General features: G+C 35.9%; 1 protein-coding gene across 1 annotated transcript in view; it reads right to left on the bottom strand.

Moving 5' to 3' along the window:
- ARHGAP15 (Rho GTPase activating protein 15) overlaps window positions 1–22,958 on the bottom strand; it is a gene marked incomplete at its 3' end in the record, with an annotated part of 621,352 nt that overhangs the window by 182,570 nt on the left and 415,824 nt on the right. The window contains exon 11 of the mRNA XM_082841317.1: window positions 11,504–11,581. Within this exon, the coding sequence (XP_082697443.1) occupies window positions 11,504–11,581 (78 nt within the window). The remainder of the gene's footprint in view (window positions 1–11,503; window positions 11,582–22,958) is intronic.

Genomic DNA, 22,958 nt, shown 5'->3' with positions numbered 1-22,958 from the left:
TTTCATTTTATAATACTTCTGTGGGGGGCGGGCATGGTAAGACCAGGAAAGTCCCTTGCAATTTAAGCCTTGCAATTTGAGAGGTGGCTTTTGGCAGACTGACGTGGGGCTGGCACAGCCTTGTGGATAAGCAATATTACTGAGAGGAATCACACTGTGGACATTTACATAAGCAGATGACAGTCCTGAGTGTGGTCTTACCACCTGGATTGGGAGTCACCAATTGTTTAGGCAGCCCTTCTTGGCCTATTAGGCCAGGATTTTAGAGCTGGCTATGGTCTTCCACCTTGATAGGTGTCTCTTATTTTTTCTTCTTTTTTTTTGCCAAGTCTTTCTTATGTGGTCCATGTTGGACAGTCAGATTATGACCACAGGTGGAGATGGGAGGTGGGGAGAAGTTTGTGACTCTCAAATTCTGAAGATTTTTTTTTCTTGAGGCTATATTGTATTCTGGCCCTAAAAGCTAAGGTTACCTTTGATTAGGGTCTAACCATCGCTGTGGTCCACATTATTCATTAATTTCCTTATGGAATTCATTTAATATTCAACAAATACTTATTTGAAGGCTATTATGTGCCAGGTACAGTAAGAACTGGGGATACTTAAGAGACCAAAATAGGCAAGAGCTTGCTTGTATAGAGGCTACAGTGTAGAGGAGAAAGGCAGCCACTGAAGCAACAAATAAAGCAGCAAGGCAGTTTCAGATAGTATGTGTTCTGAAGAAAACAAAAAAAATATTGGGGTGGAGAGTGACTGGGTGGGCATGGTGGAGGCATGTTTCAGAGGTGTTAGTCATGGAAGGCCTTGCTGAGAAGATGATTCAAATGTTGAGAAGAATGAGTCCTGTGGACGTCTGGAGGAAGCACATTTCAGGTACACAGGAGCAAAAGCCAAAGCCCTGGGAAGGAAATGAGCTTGATGTGTCTGAGGAAGGAAGAAAGGAAGGAAGGAGGGAAGGAAGGGAGGAAGGAAGGAAGGAAGGGAGGAAGAAAGGAAGCCAGGGTGGTTGGAAAATAATGAGATGACAGAGAGGTACGTGGTGAGATCAGAGAGGTAGGAAAGAAAAAGAATCTGTGGGGCCTGCAGATCCTAGAATTTTCTTACTAATTTACATTGAATAGACCACCAATCTTCTTGGCCACTGGATTGGAATATCCATGGAAATAGAGGCTCTGTGTCAATGAGAATGTCATTTGTTGTATTCACTGCTATTTCCAGCATCCTGCATGTTGCCTGGCAATAGTAAGAACTTTTTAAGTGTTTGTCAATGAATGAATGATGTAAAAGCCAAAATCTTATTTTATGGAGCTCACCTCTCAGTTCCTTATCAATCCTGATGTGCCAGGACCCTCAGAGAAAAGGAAAGCTGACAGGGATATCTGCCACTCCGTCTCTGGTGGGCCATGAATGTGAGGGCATAGAGAGGATGGGTTTTGAGTTCTGCATGACTCTAAGTCATTCAGATTTTCATCTGATCGTTGCTTCAGCCCCTACCTTTGTAAATTTTGGATGCTTCTCTTCAGGGAGTTTATGGAGACCCCCCAAAATTCCTTCCTGCCCCTACACCTGTTCCTTTTTCTTTCTAGAAGCAGCTTTGAAGTAATAAGAATACCTTTTTTCCTATAGCACACTTTTGTTAGGAACTCCTTCTAAACTACATGGAGCACCTTGAAGAACAGGTGCCACATAAGTATATGTGAGTCACTGAAGCCACGATTATTGGCAACAGGGACCTCCTGGGTGAAAACAAACACCAAAGCATACTTTCGAAATTCAAGGCATGGACTTAACAAGAGCAATATAATTAATTTCATTGCTATTTACTCACTTCCTATTTTCTCTCTACTTAGTCATTTCCAACATTCTGGAGAGCCAAGATGGCAAGTGAAGTTACACCACTACTTCCTGTGTCGTGCCTGACTTGTCCAATTGCCAGTGACACAAGGTAAACCATCTCTCCTCAAGCTCTGTCTTACTGAGGCAGAGAATGGGAATACAGGATTTTTCACTCTTTATTTCTGTCCCACTATTTTTTTACACAGTCTAAAATTGTGTTAATTTATAGGAGTCTGGGAGAAAATAAATGTGAGATACAGCTTGAGTTTTCTTTATTGAGACATCCAAGAAGTAGAACCTAACACAATGTACCAATGAGACCATTTGATAGAGAGTTGATTTGTTTAAGAAGTTCATCATTCTCTTATTTTGTTGCAACAAAACTTTAACCCATAAACAGTAGTGGGCACTTTGTTGTATTGGGGATACAAAAATGAATCAAACTTACTACCCTTCATGAAGTCACAGGCAGTTAGGGGTTATTTATTGAAAGGACATTTTAAAATGAAGTTTCCTTTTATAAAAGAGTCCCACAGACTGGACACCAAGAATGTATAGTATTATAATGAGAAGAAGTGGTTTTTGGTTCTTTGATGTTAAAAAGAAGAAAATGAGAGAGCTGCTCCCTCCCCTATAGTAAATTGAATCCAGCAACGAGCAATATATTCTTTGGAGTAAGTTTAAAATGGGTTCACCGTCTGGCTTCAAAACATAATAACTTTGTAACCTTAGGAAAGTTACTTAAACTTTCTGAACCATGATTTTCATGTGTGAATAATGTGGATAATAAAGTTTATCTACCTTGCAAACTTTTACGAGGGTTTGAGATAACTCTAAGTTTGCATACTGCCACGTAGCAGATTCTCAATTAAATGCTAGCTATCATCAGCATCAGTATTATTCTGTTACATTTTAAAATATTATTTACTCTTTAGTTTTGTTAGCAAATCCTTCAGTAAAACAACTTTCTTTGTCATTTATTCCAAAATCTATAATATTGGAAAAGGATTGCAGCTGCGAAAAATGTCAGCAATTTTAATCATATGAATAATATACGTGTTATATTCATGACATTCATTTCTTAGTTATATTCCAAATCATGACTCAGAGTTCATAAAAGTTAGTTAACATTATTATATCAATCAATAGTCAAAAAGAAAACTTCTCATCACTAGAAAATTGGTTAACAAAAAAGGGTTCATAGTCTATTCCTCTTTTCCTCAAACATAAACTTCACATATCTTATGGCTTGTAGGTCACATCTCCTCTAAATAGCCAGAATAAAAGTAGCTGGATACTGTGCAGGAGTTCCCAAACCTGGCTACGCACGTGAGTCACCTGTAAAGTTTTTCTTTAAAAATGCATACTTATAGCTCTAACCTCAGGTTTTTACATCAGAGTTTTTATGACTGAGCTCCAAAAATCTTTATTTGTAAAAAGTTCCACTACTTGATTCTCATGGCAGACAGACTTTAAAGTGATCCCTGATTCTCTCCTCTTCCTTGTATTCATGCCTTCTGTAATCCCCTCCTCTAGGGCATGGATACAAACTGTGACTTGCTTCTAACCATCAGCATGCCCCAAAGGTGCTGAGTTATAACCTTCATGATATCTTACAAAAGATTATAACTTTGCTTTAGCTACTGGTCTTTATCCCTTGCTGCTTTGATGAAGAAAGCTGCCATGTTGTGAAATGGCCTATGGAAATGTCCACAAGGACTTTGGCCTACAGCCAGTAATGTTGAGACGTTAAGTCCAACAACTCACAAGGAATTAAATCCTGCCTACAATCATGGGAGCTTGGAAGCAGACCAGTCCCCAGTTGAGCCTCCAGATAGGACCCACCCCTGGCTGACACCTTGATTGTAGCCTTATGGAGAATTCAGCTAATCCATGCCCAGACTTTTTTTTTACATCTTTATTGGAGGATAATTACTTTACAATGGTGTGTTAGTTTCTGCTTTATAACAAAGTGAATCAGTTATACATATACATATGTTCCCACATCTCTTCCCTCTTGCGTCTCCTTCCCCCCTACCCTACCTATCCCACCCTCTAGGTGGTCACAAAGCACCGAGCTGATCTCCCTGTGCTATGCGGCTGCTTCCCACTAGCTATCTATTTTACATTTGGTAGTGTATATATGTCCATGCCACTCTCTCACTTTGTCACAGCTTACCCTTCCCACTCCCCGTATCCTCAAGTCCATTCTCTAGTAGGTCTGTGTCTTTATTCCCGTCTTACCCCTAGGTTCTTCATGACTTTTTTTTTTCTTCTTAGATTCCATATATATGTGTTAGCATACGGTATTTGTCTTTCTCTTTCTGAGTTACTTCACTCTGTATGACAGACTATAGGTCCATCCACCTCACTACAAATAACTCAATTTCGTTTCTTTTTATGTATGTCCAGACTTCTGACCCACAAAAACTGGGAGATAATAAATGTGTGTTGCTTAAGCAGCTAAGTTGGTGGTAATATTGTTAGGCAGCAGTAGATAACCAATAAAATTCTGAAATATAGTCAGGGTTGGGAACCAGTGCTTTAAAGCTTGGTTAGAGCAGAAGTAAGCTTGGTGTATTTTTCCACTAATTTTTAATGACTACACATTAATTCTTACGGTGATGATAATGATTGATGATGATGATGGATTTTTATAAATATCCTTAGGGTTTTCCTTGAAGATCGGCAGTGGCACAACTCTGACAGATTTAGTTTCTGGACTCAATTTCTTGACCCAATGGAAAAGCCACAACTAAACTAGGCCCTAAAATTTCAGTAGACTTTTCTCCTCCTCTCCAATGAACATGAGGCTAGTCTTTTGGAATCTGGAATCTCCCAAAAGCCTATGGATAAGATAAAGTCAACCCAGATTTCCTATGAATTTGGCTAGGAATGAGACAAATCATTGGATAGCAGGGAGTCTCCAAAGAAAAATAATCTTATTATAATCAGAGAAAACTCAATCATGTGGAAGCTAAAAGCCATATTTGATTATTAATATTTAGTATCATGCTATCATTAACACAACTAAGTAATATTGATCTGATTTCATGTAACCACTTGTCATCTTAATTAAAGTTAATACTGATGATCGCTTGGCTGATTCAGAATTCTTAAAGTCCTAACATTTTCATTATTATTCCCATTTTGGAAATGAAGAGTCTGTGATTCAAAGGGGTTAAAATAGTTTCCATTAGACTAACGAATAGCTCAGAATCAAGATAAGGAGGCAGTTTCATTGATGCTTATCCAGTGCTCTTTCCCCACTAGATGGTCTCTGTCTTTGATTGTTTCACCACACAGTTAAGTCAGTTCCTTATTGCTTGGGATGTAATGAATTATAAAATATAGTCCACAGTAAATGGATGGTATAATTTGCTTTAACATAAGTAGCCAGAATTTGTTTACTTTAGAGACTATATTCAGAAAGTTGTTGTTTGAATATTACATGAAACTAAAAACTATATAAATATATATGTACGTGAAGAGCTTATTGTGTTGACCTCTGTGTTTACCATTATTTACTAATGACAAATACATTTTCTTAAGCAGCTAGAAAGCAATACAAGTCTTTGAGCTCTCTGACTCAACGTAGCTAAAAAAATGAGGTCTAAGAAAGTTTCCAAAGCCCTGAACGATGTTAGAGTCTGGCCCTTTTATGATCAAGTGATCTTTTCAGCTTTAATGGGAAAAATAAATCACTGTTAAAAGATAATCTTGTCACATGGAAGCCAGAAAGGTGCAATATCAATGATTCAACTTTCCAAAAACTGCCCTGTGGAATCGGATAAAGCAAATAACACAGTTTGTTTTGTTGTTGCTGTAGTTGGCAGTGAGTGGGAAGTAAGCTTAAGGAAATACCTCGTTTTAAAAATAATAAGAGGGCAACATAAACTCACTTAATAGAAAAATGAACGGACTATTTTATGAGAACAGAACTAGAAGTTTTGAAATCCTTTTCCAGATCTTTTTCTGTTTCATACAATTGCTTATTTCATGGTGAAACTGCCAATTGTTCACATTCTTTCTCGCTTTCCTCTTCATTTATTCAATTTTTAATGCTGCAAATAATATGAAAAGCACTGGGATAGCTACTGAAGTTAATGCTTTGCTTTCTTTGCTTTGTGGTACAAATCTATAAAAAAGTAGTTTAGATATAGTTGGCAACACAAAATTGTTTCTCTAATGGTTTATTTTCAATGGAGCTTATTCTTAGCATGTTCAAAATAAGCAAGTTCATCTCTTTAAGCCAATACTTAATTTGGATCATTATGTCAATAAGATCTGGATGAATAAAGGTATGCAAAGTACAAGACTGTAAATTAATGGGAAAAAATCCTCTTCCATTTTAAAATAACACACACACAATCGTATGAACACACACGTACACACACCCACACACCCAATTAAGATTCTTGGCCATGTAGATTTATGGCATTTATATATTTTGTTCCTCCGGGTGTGAAAAAGTGAAGGAGGGTGTCCCTAAGAATGTTCCTTTAAATTATTTTTCTATATATGGAAAACATGTCTAAAATCCTGGTAAGAAGTAACTTCCTCCAGTTCAGAGAAATGCTTAGAGGGAATATGTGTTATTGTGTGCTAAGAAACACCAGTTTGGAAAATTCCCAGTCAGTTCTTCCTTTACTGCCTCAGAGTCCTCCCATTGGCTTATGGGCTTGGGAAGCTTCACAGTTAATATCTTCCAAAAAGGATGCCAGTCTTCCTTGTCCCTTTTTTAAAGGGTGAAAGAGAACATTTAGATGTTCTCTTTGTAATACCAAAGAGAGTCTGAACTGAATTTGGAGTTTGAACAATAAGCTAGATGGGCAGCTCAAGTCAGAATTTTGATGTCAGAAGGAGGGGGAATTCAGACTGGTGGGACTTCTAAGACCCACTGTCAAAAAGTTCTCAAGACAGTTATGCAGCATCCTCAGGGCTAAAGTTTGTCCTCTGTAAAAGTACCCCACACAAGAAAACCATCACGTCACAGATCATCCCAAAGAATTGACGCAGTCTCACAGGCTGATGACAAGTTGACATCTAAGGTCACAGACTAGTTTTCTTTGGGGATGCCCTCATAGAATGGAAGAGCAGCATCAGCAAAATGTCACTGAAAGCTGTCACCAAATACAACAAACAAGGCAGAGCACCGCTCAGTAATGCATCAACAGCCCAGTAAATCTAGAGTCTTCAATGCCTTTCCTGAAGGTTGCAACAGAATATTGTGTTAAAGTAGTTTCTCGGTCCCAGCATAGATACATGAAGCCCTACAGAGAATGGCAGTGCCTGGCTTCTTCCTAACTATGGCATTTGGTGTTTTCCCAGGCATTTCTCTTTCTTGAAAAGTTTTAGCCAAACTCCTATGACAGTACTTGTCACTTACAGAAAACAGAAAGAAAGTCACTAACAACTGGGTACAGCATGAAAAGACTGAGCTCCACTTTTCTAAGGAGGTAATCAACAATCAGTGAATAGGAAATGTCAAATCAGGCAGTGGTTTTTAGCATAGGCTCTGAGACAGAGCGACCTGGGATCTAGTCCTAGCTCTTTCACTTATTGCTTTATGACCTTAGGACATTATGTAACATTTCTGAGCCTCAGTTTCCTCAACTTTAAAATGGGAGCAGTAATAGAACACATTCTATGGGATAGCAGAAAGGATTAAATTAAATGATATAAGTAAAGCGCTTGGTACAGTGCCTGGCACATAATAAATTATGAAAATATGTTAGCTACTTTTACAATAATAATAATTATTATCATCTTCATTACTAGTTATAATTAGGAAATACTTGTCAAAAGTGATCACTTTGAATTTAATTTGCATGCCATCTGATCTGGAAGTATAATAAGGGTATCCAATTCCTACTGATTTAGTGAGTCAAACAGAAAACCAAAACAAATTGAATCATTCAACTGGTGTATTTAGAATTGCTGATGATTATAGCATTCAAGAAAGTTAGTGAAATGCATAAATTGCAATTAAACTATTCTTGAAAATCCCCAAAATCGTTTTCATTTGTCTAGTCCAATGGTGGGTAGGGCTTGTTCATTTTAAAAACTGTACGTTTAGAACCTTCTGAAAAGGAAACATTGTGGAACGTGAACATGGAGGGGATAAGAGGTGTTGATACAAAGAGGGTATGCCAAAGCCAGGTATGTTCCATCTCTGAATACAATGCATTGCATTCACATATTCCTTTATGCTTTTCAAGGAATTATCACTGCACTGCCACTTCATTGCACACACTCACACACACACATACACACACAGAGGGGAGACCACAACGTACACACTCAGTCTCTTTGTATCCAGCACTGATTCTCTCCCATATCAGCTCTGCTGTCAGCAACCAGCATGCAGATGGAGGGGAAGGTATGGTGTCAGAACAAATGCTACAGGTCCACTCCTGAAAATTTCATTCACAGGATAATCTGATTAGCAAAATTTGAGAGAGGATGGTATACGCATATCTTTTATCATCTAATTCAAAACAACTCCACAACACAGCTTGGACAAAATACTAGTATCAAAGGTTCTAATATAGCATAATTTGTGTTGAGTGTGTTGCATTCTGACAGTGGTATAAACCAGGGAGACAGTTTACTGACAATTCTGTGCTACCAGATACCAACTCAGGCCTCTGTCCAGCTTTACACTGTCAACTCTCATGGAAACATGAGCAGTTACACAGCCCCAGAGGATGCTGAAGTTTGGATTGCAAAAGATGAGATGGACAGATTTCATATTCTCACTGCAGATTTTTTTTTTTTGCCTTTTCAGACTGCTGAGCATAATTGTTTTTAAAGGCAGGAAATGCAACTAGTGTTTGTTTCTAGCATGGCTTCTGTTTTGAGATTTCTTCTTTGTAGAAGAAATGTGTTGCCCACCTGTCTAGAATCCCAATCAGGATATGGTTTCAGTATGAAATATATTACAAGAATGATTTTAGCTGGTTATAAACAGGAATGGTTATAAAAAGCTGGGGTATTTTATCCAATTTTTATCCACAGTGGGGTACTTTGGTTCAGGCCAATGGCCAATATGAATACATAAGGTAATGTTCAGTTCTGTTTTTTGCCCAGGAGGGACAGTAATTCTGAAAGACAATGGTGCACATTAGTGAGCAAACAGATTCTAGGTTATAGAGATGTTCAGAAATAAGAATCGTGTGGCCACTGGCCAAAAGCACTGCAGTTAACACTTAAAAGTATGGTTCAACCCAAGCTGAACTGCTGGAGCGGTTAATGATTCTCTGTATTAATACTTCTACTATTTGCAACACACACACACACACACACACACACACACACACACACACACACACACACTATACAACAGATATTAAGAGCTCCCTGTATGGAGGCTCCAGAGCTACTGGTGGTGAGTGAGGGAAGATATAAGGCTAATTTAAATCCTACCTTTTTAGGTGTATAGAGATTTATGGAGGAGACACATATTTCAACCAATATCCTCTTTTTTTATTCCAAGACTTTCAAATTTTAATGTTTGTGAAATATAATCACTGAATACATTTGATAAAATTCTCTTTAAAAGATGGCATTAAATCTCTGGGTCTTATAATAGATGGAATTTTAGAAGTTAGATGTGCCGGTACGAATGCAAATTTAACTACCCAGTGTAATGGGCACAGAGGGAAGGAATCTGACTGAGGGATGTTGCAGGCTCCCTGGAGAAAACTATTTATAATCTGGGCTTTTAAGAATAAGGAGAAATCTAACCAGGCAGGAAGCTTTTGTATGTGGGATGGGAAGGAAAATATAGGAGAATATTGAAAGTAGATGGAAGAGACTATGCAAAGGCATTAAGAAATACAACAGTATGTAAATAAGGAAGTACAGTTAGGAATGTATCATGAAGGAAATTCAGAGGACCTGCAGTCAGCTAGAAGTAGCTGGGAAGCCAGATTATGTAGACTTTGTGTAAATTCTCCTGAAGGTAATGAGACATCATTGACTTTTTTATCATTGACTTTTTAAGTGAAAGGGAAACTTAGATGTACTGAACAACTACCATGAGTCTGTTATGTTACTAAGGGAGTAGTACACACTATCTCATTTCATTCTCAAAAATATTTCCAAGGCACTTCCATCCTGTTTTTACTGATAAGAAACAGAGCATAAGGGAGTTAAATAAGATGCCAAGGACACAAGGAGAGAGTGTCTGGGTTTTACTCCATGTGTCTAATTCTAAACCTGTGAGCTGTCTGTAACACCATCTCAAGATGTTTTAGTCTGTTTTTCTTTCAACATTTCCTAATTTTTATTTTAAAAATTCACTGTCTTTTTTAGAGAAGTTTTAGGTTTACAGAAAAATAGAAAATACAGAGTTCCGACATACTCCCTCTTATGACTGACCACTCCCCCCAAATTTCCCCTATTAGTAACATCTTGCATTAGTGTAGTACATTTTTTACAATTGATGAGCCAATATTTATACATTTTTATTAACTAAAGTCCATAGTTCACATTAAGGTTCACTCTTAGTGTTGTATATTATATAGATTTTGACAAATGTATAATGACATATATAATGGCATGTATCCACTATTACAGTATCAAACAGAATAGTTTCATGGCCCTAAAAATCCCCTGTGCTTATTCTTCCCCCTCTCCCCTCAAATCCTTTGCTATCACTGATCTTTCTACTATCTCCATAGTTTTGCCTTTTCAAAAATGTCATATAGCTGAGACAACAGAGTATATAGCATTTTCAGACTGGCTTCTTTCACATAGCAATATGCATTTAAGTTTCCTTGAAGCCGTTTCATCACTTGACAGCTCATTTCATTTTATCATTGAATAATATTCCATTTTATGGATATTTTATGGTTTGTTTGTCCAGTCACCTATTGAAGGATATCTTGGTTGCTTTCAAATTTTACCAATTATGAATAAAGCTGCTGGAAATACTGTGTGCAGTTTTTTGTGTGGACATAAGTTTTGAACTCATTTGTGTAAATACCAAGGAGCACAACTGCTGGGTAATAAGGTAAGAATATGGTTATTTTCATAAGAAACTGCTAAGCTATTTTCCGAACTAGCTGTACTATTTTCCATTTCTACCAGCATGAATGAGAGTTCCTGTTGCTCCACATCCTTGTCAGCATTTGGTGTTGTCAGTGTTTTAAATTTTAGCCATTTTAATAGGCTTGTAGTAGTACTTCATAGTTGTTTTAGTTTGTAATCCTTTGATGATATTTGTATTTCCTAATTTTTAATTCTTTTACTTACCTATTATATATTTTTCTAACATCTGTGATCTTGACTCTTACATTTTCCACCATTCATTTATTTATTCATTTATCAGCATATATTGTGTATTATATACCAGTAACATTTTTCAAAGCTAGTTTATTTTTTCCTTTTATTATTCTCTTCTTCATTTTTAGTTTGTCATATTTCACTTGTTATTTATTTCACACAACATAATAGTTAGTCTCTCTCTTTATTCTATTTACCTCCAAGTAAACTGGCTATCTTTTACTTCTCTGGTAATAATTGTTTAATTTCTTCAAATTTCTCTTTCTCCCTTCAAAGTCTTTATCAGTATATATTCATAATACATATGCAGAGAGTGTGAAATATTGTTGGAGATGAAACTACTTGTAAAAAGGTCTGAACTGAAGAAATCACTTACCTTGGTTGACAATAAATCTTAACTTCTGTATTGTTGCTAGATTGCCACTAACTCGATATATTCCATCAACATCTAGACCTGAAAACAAAAGGGCATGTTTTATATTCACTCATATAAAAATTGAGATGGCAAAAGAAAATAGCAATAATAATTATGGGAAGGTAGTAAATCACCACCAACTCTCTCTTCCTCACAGAGAAAACAAATTTCTATGTCCTACACCAAGCAATCTTCAATATTTTAATACAAGCAAAATAATCATTAAGTTCAGTAACAGTTCATCATCAACAAACTTGAGTGTAGTTGAACCATAAAACAGCAGTAGGTAGCATGGGATTTCACAGTATAGTTAAGATTCATTCCCCCGAAAAAGACAGGAATCAAACTTGGGGTGGAGTAGGGAGAAGAACCTTCATGTATATATGTATTATTGCCCCTTGTTGGAAAGATAAATAACCCAAAGTGCTTGTGAAGTCTTCTTTCCTTAAAATCTCACTCCCTCCCTTCCTGCCTTCCTTCCCTCCCTCTCCTTTACTCCCTTCTCACTTCTCTTCTGTCTCCCTTTCTTCCCTCTTTCCTATTCTTATTCTATTCTGTTTTATTCTATTCCTAGGGATTCCAATCCATTTCCATTGTTTCATTGTCTTTTCCTACAATTACTATAGCATAACATATATTGGTCTGATTATTTGAAACTACAGAATGAAAATTCTACTATGGATGTATAACTACTTTGAAAATCTCTAGTGTATTGTAGGTAATGGGGTGCTCCATTATGGAGGGAAAAATAAAAAGAAATCTTTGACAAGATGGTGACATTAGTTCCAGATTATTTTAAAACTAGTTATCTATAATTCAAAATAACTTATCCTGGCAGTTGGTTTGGATAATCAACCACTTGTTTTCCACACATTTATTTATATCATCAGGTTATTTCCATGACCCAGTTATCAAAAAGATGAAGAAATAGGAAAATGAAAAGAGAAACATTTATTCAAACACTATTATTGTTGATAAGAAATGTTGATAACATAATTTTAATGTCAGGATTGCATATTCCTTGATGTGTCTAGACCCTCAAGGAGGCCTGGATGAGATTACCAGTTAATGTAGAGGTCAGTATCTCAGCAGTTTCTCTAGGGAGGTGGTATAGTATCATCATTAAACATTGTAATTCACAATAGATAGTACTAGATAAACTGACAGAAATTATTGTCATAATCTAACAGAATAAAATTTTTGTAAAGCTCTTTACTGACATGAAATGAGCTCCTTTATTGCTTTACCATCTCTGTTTTTAAGTATCAATACTTTATAGTAGGAACATTTCTGCTGCTGTGCAAAATATATCATCAGTAGGTTAGGACAGAATGACATAATGTGTAATACTGATATTAATGGCATAAATCAAAGCCATTATTCATTCAGTTTTAAGACATTATTTATTAGAGCAATTTTAAGTTTATATCAAGATTGAAGGGAAGGTACAGAGGTTTCCCATATACCCCTTGCCCCTGCACATGCATAGCCTCTCCCATTATCAACATCCCCCATCAGAGTGATACAGTTGTTAAAACTGATGAAAACAACATTGATACAGCTAGAGTCCATAGTTTACATTAGGGTTCAGTCTTGGTGGTGTACATTCTATTGGTTTGGACAAATGTACAATGACTTGTATCCATTATTACAGCATATACAGAGCATTTTCACTGTGGTTAGGACTCCACGCTCTCACTGTCCAGGTCCCTGGTTCGATCCCTAATTGGGGAACTAAGATCAAAAGCCGTGCGGCACGGCCAAAAAAAAAAAAAAAAAAAAGCCCTCTGTGTCCCACGTACTCGTCCTCACTATACTCTTCCATGTAATAACTTACATATAATGTCAATAAAATGGAATAGCTATTAACAAATGTATTAATTTGTGAGTTTTGTAGTTCTAGAATAGTCTAATAATAAATTAGTGAGCCTCTGTTCCTTCCTGAGAACTATGAATCTGTGAATTTGTGAGGAATTGAGATGAGGCTGGACACCTATTAGTGTGTGGTGAAAATGTCTAAGACACATACATTTATAAAAATCAAATGCATTCTTTTTCTTTGTTTTCTGATGCACAAAATAGCTCCATTAATCAAAGGGCACTCCAGTTCATTTTTAAGTACAATGTGCTCTCGACAACTTAAATGTGACAATCATCTTAATTAAAACTTTCCTAACGTTTGATTTTTAGTTTCAGTATTAGATCATGCTGGTCTTCAGTTTATGCACATGTGCTCAGAAACGTAATAATTTATCAACTATTTTCTTTTTTTGCTTTGTCATTTAGCTAGTGTTTGGTACTTAGCTTTAACCTATATAATTTAAAAAATGTGATAGATATTTAAAATTTTAAAACTTATGCATTAAAGTGTGTCCCTTTCAAAGTTCTCCCTCTTGTGGGTATCTGTACTTTTTCTAAACATGTAGTCCTTAGGGAAAACATTTTGAAATTCTTCTCTAAAATGACCTCCAGTGACTCCATATTGTCTATAGAAAAATGTTTATTGATGCAAGTTGGGGCCTTTGGTGATAGTTTTTGGTTTGGAAATAGTCAAAGGTCATTCAGAACCACAAATGGTGAATAAGGTCATCTTCCTTGCCATCACAAAGTCAAATAAAGTTTCACCAAATGAAAGCGTTCATGATGTTCCACGAGTTATCAGTTGCTCTGAAGGAACTTGAGAAAAATAATATTTTGGAAAATAGAAACATTGATGCAGTATGCAGGTCTACATTTTTCTCAAACAAGAAATCTTAATATATGTTTTTTTGGTTTGTTTGTTTGTTTTGCGGTACGCGGGCCTCTCACTACTGTGGCCTCTCCCGCCGCGGAGCACAGGCTCCGGACGCGCAGGCTCAGCGGCCATGGCTCACGGGCCCAGCCGCTCTGCAGCACGTGGGACCCTCCCGGACCGTGGCACGAACCCGTGTCCCCTGCATCGGCAGGCAGACTCTCAACCACTGCGCCACCAGGGAAGCCCTTAATATATGTTTTTTGCAAAGAATTGGTCAAATTAGCCCTATTTAAAGTAATGATTAAAAATGAAATGTCAACAACTATTACAATAAAAAATGAGAAAATTTACCATATATTTCTTTTTAAATTAATTTTTGTTTTGCTAATTAGTTGGACCTTTATCAAAGGTCAACAGTAAATAAAATTATTTGAATCCCAACAAATTTTTATTACAAATAAGGACCTTACTTAAGCCTCATTTTAATAAGCATATCTCTTTATAGATATAAATTAAGTGCATTTTTATTTTGAAGCTAGAACTGTTCCTTTTCTAATATTATTTTACATGTTATTGAAATGCATGTGTTGTCTAGAGTTGTAAACTGAATTTCAATTAATGAAATTCCCTACTATCTGAAAACTTTTTCTCTTATAGAAATTTTAAGTTACAACATAGGAAGTATCCCTTTGATCTTTCATAAATTTCAGTACAAGGTTTTTTTTTTTTTTTAAGTTCAGTAATCAAAAACATTTGAAAGAGCAGTATGGGTTGGTTATATTACGTATGAGCAATTGGAAAGCACTATACTGTTCAAACAAAGCAGCCTCATCCTAAATTAATAACCTAATTTTCTTCTGGAATAAAAGAAGGGAGGGTTGGGAATGGAGACAGGGAGGGTAACTCAGACCAGTGTGACCACTGTGGTTGCAGAACTAAGTCACAGTAGAGAAACTGCTTTGTGGCTTACGTTAGAAACCAGAAAGAAGGAGTAAAGCAAAACACATTAGATGCAATTTGAATCTAACTTGACGGAACTTCTAAGCCCTTTAGATATAGAGATATCAACACCATATATCTTATGAAGGATAACAATCTCTGACATTACTGGCTCCTGCTTTGAATGGCTCATGCTCCCCTGCTATCATACTTTTTAAATTACATAAATAGAGTGAAAATGACAAAGTATATATTAAAAAGGAGGGTATTACATTTTGCAAAATAATCTGGAACACATCAGTGAATTTTAGCAGTTATAAATTACATAGGTACAGTCTTATAGTTGATTAGCTCCCCCCCGAATGGCTCACAGAATGGCAAACCCTAAGTCCTGGGAATCGAACCCAAATTAGAATGATTCACGTGCCATCCTCTTTTTGCTCCAAGAACTTTGAAAGTCATGCCAAGCCAAACCAATGTAAATTGGTGGATTTGGACATCCTTTTCATGACCACATTATCCTTGCTGGATTGGAAACTACTTATTTTGGAAATATAATTAGACCTCTTATGATTTTTAAATGAGCAATGTCTTCAAGGTATCCATGTTGTGCTTTGGTGAAGTTTGGAGAAAAATCACTGAAGAGGTACTTCTTTTAAGAAAATACCATGACTGAAAATGCTGACAGGAATTTTGCCTGTTATGCTAAAAATACATTGGGAACACAATGAAACTAAAACATTTTACATTTATTTTTATCAGACCAGCATTAATGTAACGTTAATGAAAAATTCGCTAAAGAAATTCACATTCACCGAAATGTCTTTTATTTGTTCCTCATCAGCTGACCTTCTTAAGTTTCAAAATAGTGTTTACTGTTGACAGAAATCACTGGGTACTGCTGTAGGGGATTTTCAAAAGTCTTCCCCTGCCTCTTTTTTTTTTTTTTTTTTTCCCTGAAGAAGCTTAGACTAGGATAGACACACAATTAGGAGTTATTAGACCAAATGGTGGTCTAAACCCAGTGGAAAGAATGCAGCTGTCATGTGTAATTCCCACCATAAATCTTAGACACTTTCCAAAAAGAAATCTAAGAGACCAGCACTGTTTCCAGAGTTGACTGACTTATCTGCCAAAATATGGGTAGTTTTCAACAATGCAGTTGAGTCTGTTAAAAATAGCTGCAAACTGTGGATTAGGTAGCATTCTTGGTAGCTCAAATTATGGACAAATCACGAAGATGTGGAGTTTGAGCCTGGTTGAGAGGTGTGCCCAAAAAGCCTGCTTGTTTTTCTGGAATATAACAAAATGCATCTGAACCTCTGGAGTCTGAAATATGGGCTGGGAATTTTACACAGTCTCTCTCCTGAGATTTATGGCACTTCCTAATTCCTAGGAGGCCAGAGCTACCGCAAGAAGAGTCATTCTCGCAATGCTTTGGTCTTCTGGCTTCTCCCTCTGGCAAGAACAAGTGAGCGCAGGAACGCCCAGACTGCCCCCAAAGAGTGCTGCACGTTTCTTTCTCTATCCTTCTAAAGGTCCTGCTTGGTTTCAGAGCTCAATGTGAGAGGTTTTGGATCATTTCAAATGGCACACATTTCCTCCTCCTTTAAAGTGAAGTGTTTCCAACTTTATATTGCTAACTTATCTGATCACACACTTGAAGTTCAGTGACTGAGAGTACAGGATATAAATGGAAACTCTTTCTAAATTTAATTTCTACTCTGTCTCAATGGCTTGTATTTATCCTGTATCTTTTGCTGGCTCTATTTAATTATTACTAATTCCTTGTGAGATATTCATCCTTCAAGAACAACTACCTTAGAAAATAGTTGACACAATTCTGATTGTCAAACAAGGATTTTATTCTATAGGAAAACCTTGTGACTTTATAATAGCCATTTTAAATGGATGGTTTTTTTTTTACTATAGAGGCAATATACTTCCTTGTTAAAAATGAAAATTTAAACCACACAAGATTATACAATGAAAAGTAAGTATCTACCTCATCCTGCTGTCCAAATACAGTCATTGTTAACAGTTCTGTTTTAGTTCTTTTATTGTTACTCATTTTATGTTAATGTATCACATTTCTGTTTATTAATTTATTAACTTTGGTATTTATTCACTCCCTATCATAAAAAACAAAGAGTCCATAGCTCCTACCACTTATCTATGTACGCTTTGTTATTATTAGTTACATTTGTCTATTTCTATATCTTAATATATCAAACTGCCTCTGTGTATAAAAAAAAAATAAGGAACTTAGTGCATTTACTCTTCCTTCCCCTTCTCTTCTCCCTCATAACTTCCAACTTTATTCTTTATGTTATTATTTCTTATTTTCTCAAAGTTTAGAACATTTTATTCTTTATAAATATTTTTGACTTATCTATGGGTTAATATAAGTCACTATTAAAAAAACGAATGTGATTGGGTTCCACATTAAAATTTTGTTTCACAAAGATCTCCCCAAAGTCAAGGTCTCATGTGTCTTCTTCTATTATAGGTTCCTTCACTTCCTCAAATTAAGTGCTGCCCAATAGAACTTTCTGTAATGGTAGAAATGTTCTATATATTAACTCTCCAGACCAACTGTCACCGGCCACATGAGGCTGGCTGCTGAACACTTGAAATGTGGTTAACGCAACTGAACAACTGAATTTTTATTTTATCTTATTTTTAATAACTCAACCACATGTGGCTTATGACCACCATCTTGGACGGTGCAGCTCTAGGTCAGAGTCAACTACTGCTCCTCTCTTGTATTCCACTGTTATTCTTTCTTGGATTTATTTTTTTAGTGTTTTTTTTTTTTCACAAAAGTATGTGGTTGGTAAATTTTCTTACTTCTTCCATCTCAATGACTGTTTTAGATAAAAAACAATGTCATACCATATAGCACAGGGATTTATATTCAGTATTCTGTGACAAACCATAATGGAAAAGAATATGAAAAAGAATATAGATCTCTATATGTGTATATGTATAACTGAGTCACTTTGCTGTACAGAAGAAATAAACACAACATTGTAAATCAACTATACTTCAATAAAAATTTTTTTAAAAAGACTGTTTTCTTTTGCTTCATATTTAATTGTTGATTTAAGTATTTGAGTTTTATTATTTTCTACTTTTCTAACTTTGAAAAGTAATGTTCCACTATCTTCTAGCAACTAAAGATATCAAGTTGATTCTTAATGTTTTGTAGGTAAATCAATTTTTCGTTCATGATTTTTTAAAAAAAGATTTTCTCTTTAAACTTGTATAAGTAAAATTTCACTCAGATGTATCTAAACATTTTCTTATATTATTTGCTTTATATACCCTTCCCTCTACTGTCTCTTTTCTTTCCATCTAGAATTTCTTTAAGATGGATGTTCAAATATCAGAATACTCTTATGATGAAAGACAAAATTAACTAGAATAAATGATGGTCATGGGTATTTCTGTATTTATACACATCTTTTTACCCTCAACAGGCTTCAATCTTAAATTGTTAGGCTCAGTGAGGGGTTCCTGCAGTATCAATGGGTGGTGAGTAGATAGTAGGCTAGAGGTCTTCAGTAAGGAGGACTGAAGTAAGGAGGACTGATTTTGGGATATGGAATACTTTAACTATTTTGCTTCTCGGCAAAGTTCTCTAATTCTATGCCTGCTGTAGAAGACCTGAGATACTTCATTCTCCACTGCTTTCCTTCTTAGATGCCAGCATCCTCTTATTTGTCCTTGCAGAACCTATTCTCATGCGAGGACTTCCTTGCTGCAAGGTAAATGGAGAGGGGCCCAGCTCTCCCACGCGTTAGATCCAGTATTTGGTGCATTACTTTACTTACTGTCCTCTTGCCAATTTTTGCTCTTTTTATTTGTTAACTCTAAGCTTGGATAATCTCTAGGACATCCCTGGGAAGAACTGTGCCTAATTATGGTGTCTGAGAATGGTGTTTCTTTTGCTCTAATATCTTCACTTGTTTGATCCCATCTGCTTTCTGTCTTCCTGGAATTTCTATTTCTGGTCTGCTGATGGTACCTTTTCTGTTTGCAGCACCACTTTTTTTTTTTTCTTTTCCAACATATCTTTTCTATTATTTAATTGGGATATTTTTGAGGAAGGAGAATCAGACATGTTTTTTCAGTCTGCCAACTTAATGGCGGGGGGCTGAGTTGTTTTTCATAAAGAGAGACTTTTTAATGCTGAAAACAAAAGTTTCACTGGATTGTAAAGATACTGCTATATAATAACTTTCTTTTCAGTAATAACCTATAGGATATAAATGATCCATGTGAGATAAATTATGAATATTTAAAACACTTATTATGTGAATCCAAATCTAATGTTGGCAGAATTTGTTCATACAGGGTCCAGGATCAGTATACCCCTCATTTTTTTGCCTCGCTCCTGTCCTTTTCTTTGTCTTCAGAAGTTCCTATTGTCATTAATGCTTTTTCCAGTGTTCCCTTTATTACTGAGATTGTTTTATTTTTCTTTTCCATTTGTTTCATGAGCCCTTTCTTTTTAAATTTTTATCTTATTTTGATGTTTTTCCTACCTTCCTTTTCCTACTTCCTTATTCTCTGCAATAAATTCTTGTTTCATGGAGACAATTGTTGCAGTAAGTTTTCTTTTTAATATCATATCAAAATACTTTTCTTCAATTTTCCTTTACATTTTGTTTGTTTGATTTTGTTAGCATTTTAGGTTACTCATTTCTGAATGAAGTAAGTTTTTCATCTACCAGATATTTTATAGTATATTCATATGGAAAAGAAGAATTTTATTTTCTTAACACATGGAAGAACCAAGTATTTGTCGATAAATTAAAAATGTTAGACTTTAAATAGGTCACCAAGAGAAGGGTATTTCCCCCCACCCCCCCGCGAGAAAACTGCTTAGAAACTGTGATGCTAATAAATGAACCATTATTATATATTGTTTATGTAGCCTACTCTGTAGATAGGAGCAAATTCCAGACTTAAATTAAATATCCTAAAATTGAAATTGCAAAGTAAATGAAACAATATATGAGACTAAGGACAAAATGATACCAAAAATGAAGAATCTTGGCTCAGAAGGAAGGATGTTGATTTCCTCTTCAACGACTTTTCATTGAACACTTGAGTGGTTAGGATCATTATCAAATATTTCCCACCCAACCTCTCCATCTGTTTAAGCTATTACACTAGGAAATAAAATTGTTAAGGGTCCTAGCAAAAAATTCTTTATCTATCTATCTATTTACCTACCTACCTACCTACCTATTTATCAAGTCATATTCACTTTTCTGTGCAGTCCTAACATCTTAAGCAGCCTGGGAAGACAAATTTAAAATTGGAAGAGGAAAAGGACAAAATATCCTGAGTGTTAATGGTGTTACTGATCCATTTCTACTGGGCTGTACTGTACCACTTATGCCTTGAAAAGATCTACAACACTAGCACTTAGGGATTGTGTATGGGGGGAAAGAGCTGGCTATCTTACTTTTCACTATTATTAAATATTCTTGTAAAGAGTTACATTGCTAGAAAGTAATTGTTTAAACTTAGCTGAGAATTTGAGGCCTATGAGTATGAGCCTGAAGGATGGTAGAAATAAACATAATTTACAGAATTACACCAATCTTAAGACTTGAATAATATTGGAAATAAACTCAAAGTAAGAAGAACCTCAGAGAGAGCTTGAGTATGCTTGTGAAGTTTGACTAGGAATCCTAACCTCTTTGATTTGATAAGACTAAAGATAACCACCTCAAATGATTTCTGGAAAGTGGAAAACAAAGTACCTAGATGTTAGTTTAGTTAGATTTAGTACCTAAATGTTAGTCTTGAAGACAAATATTGGTGAATGATTCTAAGTATCATTAAGTGAGAGCACTTGTCTTGAAGGAAAATCACATGTGTCTGGAAGACATTGAAGTGGGAGGTTGTATTTAGCTTATCTCCTATCGTTCTCTGAGTTTCTTGTAGGTTTGAGTTCTATTGTTATGTTATGCTGTGATCATGCTGATGTAAATAAATCATTCTTTTGGTATTGTGACTTGCTCAGTGTTTCTCTAGAATAAATAGGAGTCATATGAATAAACAGTCTAATTTGGTCGGCCACTATCATCTGGTAGTTTGCAAGTAAACATGCCAGCATAACCTGAGGTCCAGACAGGAGTGGATGGCCACAGCAGGTTTATGGATAGAAAACTAGTTGCCCGACGATGCCATTCCTAAGGAAAACTTGAGGCCTAGGGAAGAGTAATCTGTAGACTATGCCCATGTATACTTTTTTTCTTTTTAAAATTCTAGCAACAAACTCTCTTATAAGTTAAAGATATGCAATAAAAGGCTTACCAACACAAACAAGAAGAAAACACTTAAAAATTGCCCCTTGTGTGATGAAGTCATTATAGTTATATGAAGTCTAGACTTTGATCCCATCATACTTGAAATCGATATTGATCTAAAATTTATAAATTTACTCTCATTCTTTTCAATCCCTCCACCTCTATTTTTTTAAACATCTAAACAAAGTGACCTCATTGTTTTCCATTGGACTTTTTTTTAAAACATTGGCTGGGATGATTGAGATTCAGGAATGTGGGAAAATGGATTCCCAAACCACGTCCCCTCCCCTTTCATTCTGAACTGTAATTTTTGGCTTGGCTTGAATCACAGTCATCACATTTCAGCCTGAATCTCTCTGTAAAGTGATCTTTCTTAAACATTTCTCTCACTCATCAAGGGATCAGAAACAAAGCCATTCTAGCCTTTCAGCAAAACACTTATAAGCAGCTTTTACAGAGAGGTTGCAAGAGCTAAATTTCCTCTAAAATTGTTTGAAAAGTGAACATTTTCAGTGCCTTGTTGTCCTTTTTGTGAATCTTGTCATCTGTATGCCATGAGCTCCAGCAGCTATTTTAATCTGTTTTTGTTTGCAATCCATTTGGTGTCCATCCAAGGAAATGCAGGTGATTCTAATTAACTTATTGCTGAAGACGTAGGAAAAAAATATCTAAATTGTGTTGCAAAGAATTATATACTTAAAACTTTTCTTCTATTATGTGCAACATATTATTAATGAAAATGATTATATGAATATATTTACCACCTAATTCATTGCTGTTCACTTGTATAAATCAATGAGGCTTATGGCACAGGAAAAAGCCACACACATACAAATACACAGACACAATACAGACCCCAAGAATGCTTGCCAACTTTTATTTAACAAGAGTAGCAACTTAAAAATAACATTATTTTTACTTTGTGCAACATAGTTTAATATCTGAAATAACTCTGTTCCAATAAAAACCTATTGAAATACTCTTAGGCCTAACTCTGCCCTGAGGTAAAAGTGATTAATTGAAAGATTTTGGCAGATCTCTGCTCACCACCAGGGCAGTTTAATTTAGAACACATTCAACCATTTCTCAGTGTCTCTGTGTTGGTGGAGCATAACTTTTGATCTTCTTTGGGGAGGTGCCTCTAATTCAGACCCTTTGGCTAGCCACTTCCTGGAGGGTTTTGATGGCTTGGCTCTGCTAAGCATTCAGGTGAGAGAGAGAGCCCATTCTGGCTGCTGCTTCTAGAGTGGGTCAGGGAAGCTGAATTCCATCCACAAAGGCAAAACAGTCTACAAACCTGTTTAATCCTATCAATACCCACAAGTCCTGTTTAGATCACAGACAAGATGGTTCTTCTCAACTTCTTAATGCTCTCCCAAACTTCTGAGAAATTCTGTGTCATTAGACTCTTTCC

The sequence above is a fragment of the Leucopleurus acutus genome (genome assembly GCF_964270905.1).
Source record: "Leucopleurus acutus genome assembly, chromosome: 6".
NCBI lineage: Eukaryota > Metazoa > Chordata > Mammalia > Artiodactyla > Delphinidae > Leucopleurus > Leucopleurus acutus.
Note: the sequence above shows the minus strand (reverse complement) of the source record. Positions and strands in the feature narration are given on the sequence as shown.